Source organism: Mandrillus leucophaeus, unplaced genomic scaffold (genome assembly GCF_000951045.1).
Source record: "Mandrillus leucophaeus isolate KB7577 unplaced genomic scaffold, Mleu.le_1.0 Scaffold920, whole genome shotgun sequence".
In the NCBI taxonomy this organism is placed as follows: Eukaryota; Metazoa; Chordata; class Mammalia; order Primates; family Cercopithecidae; genus Mandrillus; species Mandrillus leucophaeus.
Genome location: NW_012110031.1, coordinates 1,000,433 through 1,006,201, shown reverse-complemented (window position 1 = coordinate 1,006,201; position 5,769 = coordinate 1,000,433). Strand labels below are relative to the sequence as shown.

At 40.0% G+C, this 5,769-nt stretch overlaps 1 protein-coding gene across 1 annotated transcript in view; it reads right to left on the bottom strand.

Annotated features, from left to right (window-relative positions):
* LYVE1 (lymphatic vessel endothelial hyaluronan receptor 1) overlaps positions 1-2,032 on the bottom strand; it is a 20,936-nt gene extending 18,904 nt beyond the window's left edge. The window contains exon 1 of the mRNA XM_011969921.1: positions 1,534-2,032. Within this exon, the coding sequence (XP_011825311.1) occupies positions 1,534-1,618 (85 nt within the window). The 5' untranslated portion in view covers positions 1,619-2,032. The remainder of the gene's footprint in view (positions 1-1,533) is intronic.
* Positions 2,033-5,769: the final 3,737 nt, after the last annotated feature.

Here is a 5,769-nt window from a genome sequence, read left to right as displayed (position 1 = left end):
CCTCCCTTAAGATTTCTCAGGAAACAGCAAACATAGTAGAAATAGTGTATGCTTAGGAATTAGATATAAGGATGTGGAATCAGATAATAGTATATGCTTAGGAATCAGATAGGGCTGAATTCAAACCCATTATTTATTATGTACTGCCTGCATGACATTGGGCAAGTCACTTCACCTATAAACTGTCTTCTTGAGAGGATTAAATGAAATCGTATATACACACCTAGCTCTGGATCGCTATATAATTGGCCCTCAAAAATAGTTCCCACCCCCATTCACTTACCTTCATCAGCTACTTTATTCTGATATGGTTATGATGACTTTTGGTTGTTGCCAGAAATGTAATTTCCTTAAGAATTTTTTTTCCCTTGCTGAGCGTAGTCCAGAGTGTGATGGAGTCATTTTCAAAAAAACAGTGTCCAATAGTTTCAAAAATGGCAGCTTTGTGGGGAAAAATAGTCTCCCCAGAGGATTTAAAAGAAGACCAAACTGATTTGAAAGTAACAGTATTTAAAAAAAACGAATCATATAACTCTGACCTCCCTTATAAAATGTAATGCAACAATACATAAATCAACTCTGGATGTCTGTTTCTAGCATATTTTATATCTCAGGTCATCTTCCAGCATAGGAACACACATTTTCCTATTAAAGTGCTCAGATTTTCATTTGCCCAGAGCTGCAATGAGTGATTTGTGGTTACAATTTTTTGCCTACAGTGCAAAATGAGGTTTCCATTTAGGCATCTCAAAAGCCCAGCAATCACTTTAAGTCATTCCTTTAGTAGACAGCCGATGTCTTAATTTTCAAACTTATATTTTTACAGATTTTTTTCCTGTTAACTTGCTATTTACTGAATGTTTTTTTGAAAACATTGCACTTCATTCATGGTATGATAAAATTAAAATTAAAATAATTATGCTAACACTCCCAAAAACATAAAAATAGGCCAATTTTAGTGAAAGTTACCCATTATTCCCAAGCTTAGTGATTGCTTTACATTTTTTACAATCATGGTTTGCTTCTTCAATGAAATCTTAATAAAAATTATTACTTTTAATTTTTATAAATAATCTTAAAAAAAAGTATTACTTCTGGATGCAGTGGCTTATGCCTGTAATCCTAGTACTTTGGTAGGCTGAGGCAGTAAGATCACTTGAAGTCAGGAGTTCAAGACCAGCCTGGGCAACAAAGCGAGATCCCATTGCTACAAAAAATTTAAGCACCACCCATACAAAAAAGAGTAAAAATCAAATGGTTTCTCTTCAATGTTTTATTTCAAAATGTCCTCATTAAAAATATTCCATAACCAAAAGTAAAAGTCAAGATGATACAAAGGTAAATGTCAATCATTTTGGTGAAGCTGACAATATGGTAAAATATTTTTGCCAGAGCAATACCACCAATTAGACCTGCTGTTGACATTGAGGGTCACCCTCATTCCCAGAAATCCATAGTCAACAGCTTAGGAGGCTTAGGACAGTTCGCAAGATCTCGCCTTGCTTCAGTTTGGAAATCTGGTAAGAAACCTACCTTCTGCATGCAAAGAGCCTTGGACCAGGAGCCTCGTGGTCCAGATGGAAATGAGAAGCAACACCAGGCTGAAGCACCTGGCCATCGTGCCTACCCCTTCAGAGCCAGGGAAACACCTCAGATGGCCACTGGTGGTATGAGAGGCAGATGCTCAATCACTAGTCTGGATGGAGAGTTCGGGAACTATGCTGAGGCTCACACTCACTGCTCCACTTCATAACCGAGACATCCGGATTTCCCTGCTTTCAAGCTTCTGACTTGTCAAGGTCACTGGGGGAAATGAGTGACGTCCCTTGAACGCCCAGGCTGTACTTTGTGGATGGTCTTCTGGAAAATTTAGCTAATGCTGACTCAGAAAACACACAAATGAGGAAGGCAGATAGCACAGTGTGAACTGCTAAAGGTTCTCCCAATTCCCATATTCCCTGCCGTTCCTCCTCCCCCAGCAGCTCAGTTCTCACACCATTCACTGTTACTGCCTGTGGAGTCCATCATTTATGTACTCCTAGAAACATCTCTGTCCCTAAAGGAGACTGAGCATAGGTCGTGCCTCTTTTCCTCCCACAATTAGTGATTTTTCCACCCAGCTGTTCAGCCTTGTGATCTGCAGGGTATGATGCTGAAGCTCATGAAAGTAAATGTCCATTGAAATACTGAGTCTAGAACCTTCTGCCTTCCTTTGAGTCTCCTTTTACACATTTGAAATCTCTACACCACTACAGGTGATTCCTTTTTCAAAGAAACCAGGCACATATAAACATTCACATTTACATAACACAACTAGGAGGGCAATTTACAAAATTAAACGTTTTACACTTTCCCCAGGGATTTTTAACTTTACAATAGTAATCACCGCAGGGGTGCTTTATAAAATAACTTTCTCTTAATAACTCCTTTAATATTCTGGTAGGCCAGAATTCAAGTGAGACTCCACCTTTCTTGTTCGATGAACACGAGGTTTATCTGTGCTGTGTACTAGCAGAGTGTACTCTATGTTCTTCTAGCTGGATTTTCAGTGGTTTGTGCTTCATGGTAATTATGGAGTTCCGGCTTGTAAGCAATGTCTTGGGCAAAGGTTTATGAGATTTTTCCAAAATGAATGTTTTTTATAGGAAAAGTATATGGATAATGAATTCTTTTTTATATAAGTGGTACTGGTCATAAAGTTAGATATTTTTTGTGAAAAATATCAATTAAAAAAAAAAGAATCTGCTCTAAACAAATGCAGGGAACTTCTAAGAGACCAGGGAAACAGCCCTTACACATCTCCAATACAGACCTCATGACCTGGGTGAGCACAAGCTCCAGTTTCCCAGAGACATGCATGAGTCTATCATCACAGTACCAGGGAGGCAGACAGTCAGAGTTCTGGCCTCTTCGTGATTATTCTTAAAACCTAACACCATGCCCGAAAGAGAGCTAGCTTTCTAGCATTTGTTCACTTATTACAATAAGAACGAAGGAAGACAGGAAGGGGAAGAATGAATCATGGAAGGCAAGGCTTTGTGTCAAGGAGGAGAATGAGAGCCACAGCGATCACCAGCCATAGAATTTCTGGAATACCAACGAAGAGGCCTGAGAAAGGCCGCTGTGCCAGCTTTCTATTGCTGTCCAACAAATTACGATAGACTTAGTGGCTTAAACAGTACTCATTTGTCATTTCACAGCTTCTATATATCAGAGGTCTGAGTGGGTTCAATTGGGTCCTCTGCTTTGGGTCTCAAGAAACTGACATTAAGGTGCTGGCTGGGCTGGGCTCTTACTCAGAGGCTCTGGGGAAGAATCCACTTCCAAGCGCATTCAGGTTGTTGGCAGAATTCATTTCTTTGAGGTTGTGGGAATGAGGTCCCTGTTTCCTTGCAGGGTGTCAGCCGGGGACCATTCTCTTCTCCCACAGCCCTTCCATTTTCAAAGCACCAATGATGCACTGAGTCCTTCTCATACTTCTAGTCTCTCTTTCACTTCTACAGTTAGCCAGAGAAAGCTCTCTGCTCTTTTAAGAGACAGGGTCTTGCTCTGTTGGCTGGAGTGCAGTGGCGCCATCGTGGCTCACTGCAGCATCTACCTCCTGGGCTCAAGCAGAGCTCTCTGCTTTTAAGGACTCATCGGCCCACCTGGATAACCTCCCTATTTGAAGGTCAACTGTACCATCTAATGTAACACAACAAGAGTGACAGCTCCTATTCGAGGGCTCCAGGGATTGGGGTGGGACATTTTTGGAGGGCTATTCTAGAAATTCCGCCTTCCACAGTCACTTAACCTTGTTTTGATTCTGATCTGCTTTCTGAGAGAAACTCCCACATCCACTGTTTTCCTCAGCCCTTTGCATCCCTCTGGGAGATTAATTTGTATATAATCTTCCTTGTCCACATTTGAAGTGGATATTAGGGAGTATGCCCTCCTTGGGAATAGCACAACCTTTGCAGTCTGCTTCCTGCTGGCGTAAGCTAAGATCCCAAAAGTCTTCTTAATTTTTGTTAAAATTTTATTTTTAATCAATACATAATTACACACATGTACATTTTGATGTTTCCATACAAACAAGATGTAGTGATCAGATCAGGCTAATTAGCATATTCATCATCTCAAACATTTATCCTTTGTGTTCGGGGTGTGCAATATCTTCTCTTCCAGCTATTTGAAAATGTTATCATTATCTACAGTCACCCTATTGTGTCATAAAACACTACAACTTGTTCCTCCTAATTTTATGTCCTTTAGCAAATCTGTCTTTTCCTTTTCTCTTCCCTTTCCAGCCACTAGTATCCTCCATTCTGTTTTTTACTTCCATGAGGTCTTTTTTTTTAGCTTCCATGAATTAGAACATGTGGTGTTAACTTTCTGTTCATGGCTTTACTTCACATAATGGCCTCCATTTCCATCTCTGTTGCTGTGAATGTCAGGATTTTATTTTTTACGGCTGAATACTATTCCGTTGTGTATGTACACCATGTGTTCTTTATCTACTCATCTGTTGCTGGACACATGTTAATACCACATCTTGGCGATTGTGAATAGTGCTGCAATAAACATAAGGGTGCAGGTATCTCTTTGGTATATTTTCTTTCCTCCCAAAAGCTGTTTCCTCACTTGAACAATCAAAGAGGATTTTAGTCCTGACTTGTGTTTCTTTGTCAATTTCCTCACAAAGTTAGATTTCTGCTTCCATGTGCCAATAATCATACCCCAAATCCTTTCCCAGTCATAATTCCCAGAAGTATTTCTTGTTTCTCAGCACCATACCCCTCAAGTTTAGTGGTGAATACACTAAGTTCATTTGAACTCACAAAGGGCCACATCCTTAATCTAGCCTTTGCCATAAGGCTGAGTTGATCTGTTCGACTGAGACATTTTATTGGCTCCCACTCAAAGCTCTTTTTAGTCTGTCTGGGATTTAGAAGTTGTCAGATTTTCTTACCCTTCAATCTTTCACATTTCTGAATGCTCTATATTCTTTTTCATTTCTGCTCCCACATAGCCAATTATTTCTCCTATAATACCTTGCTAAAGGCAGCCGAGTTTCTATACTCCAACACTGATCCTTTCCATCACTTATAAAGCAATAGGCTAACCATGAGATGCTTTCCAAGTAATCACAGGTAAGACTTTACCATCTTACCATCTTTCTAGCAGTTTTCTTGTTTCTTGCCACGTAGCTGGTAAGCTAGAACCTCATATTTTGGAATTTTGCTATTAAAGTACCCAATTTCTGGTTCAAATGTATGCATTAGTAGGGTAGGCTAACTATTATAAACATTCTGGAATCTCTGTGGCTTAATACATAAAAATCTTATCTCTTATTCATGTCACAGTTCAAAATTGGGAGTGCTCATTCAAAGATCCAGCTTCCATCTAGTGGTTCTGCCATGTTCTTGGGTCTCAGTGTTCTCATCTGAATCCTCTGGCTTTGGTAGGCAAAGAAGGGAGTAAAAAAAGGTGTGAAGTATTGGGCGGGAGAGTTTATTTTTAGGGAACTAGATTTGGAAAGTCCACATTCCCCTGCAGCTAACTGTAAGAAAGACCAAAAAACAGTTCAGCTGTGGAAATCAGGTTGGTTAAAAACTCAGCAAACTCAATCACAGCAAAATGTGTTAATTAAAAAAATCATAGACCAGGAAGATACAGGAAACTGGGATCAGGAATGGGGAAGGGAAGAGGAGTAGGAACTGATCCAGCCCCTGTGAGGTAGCCCATAGTACAACGACCAAGGGTTGGGGACCTCTGACTTGGTTCTGG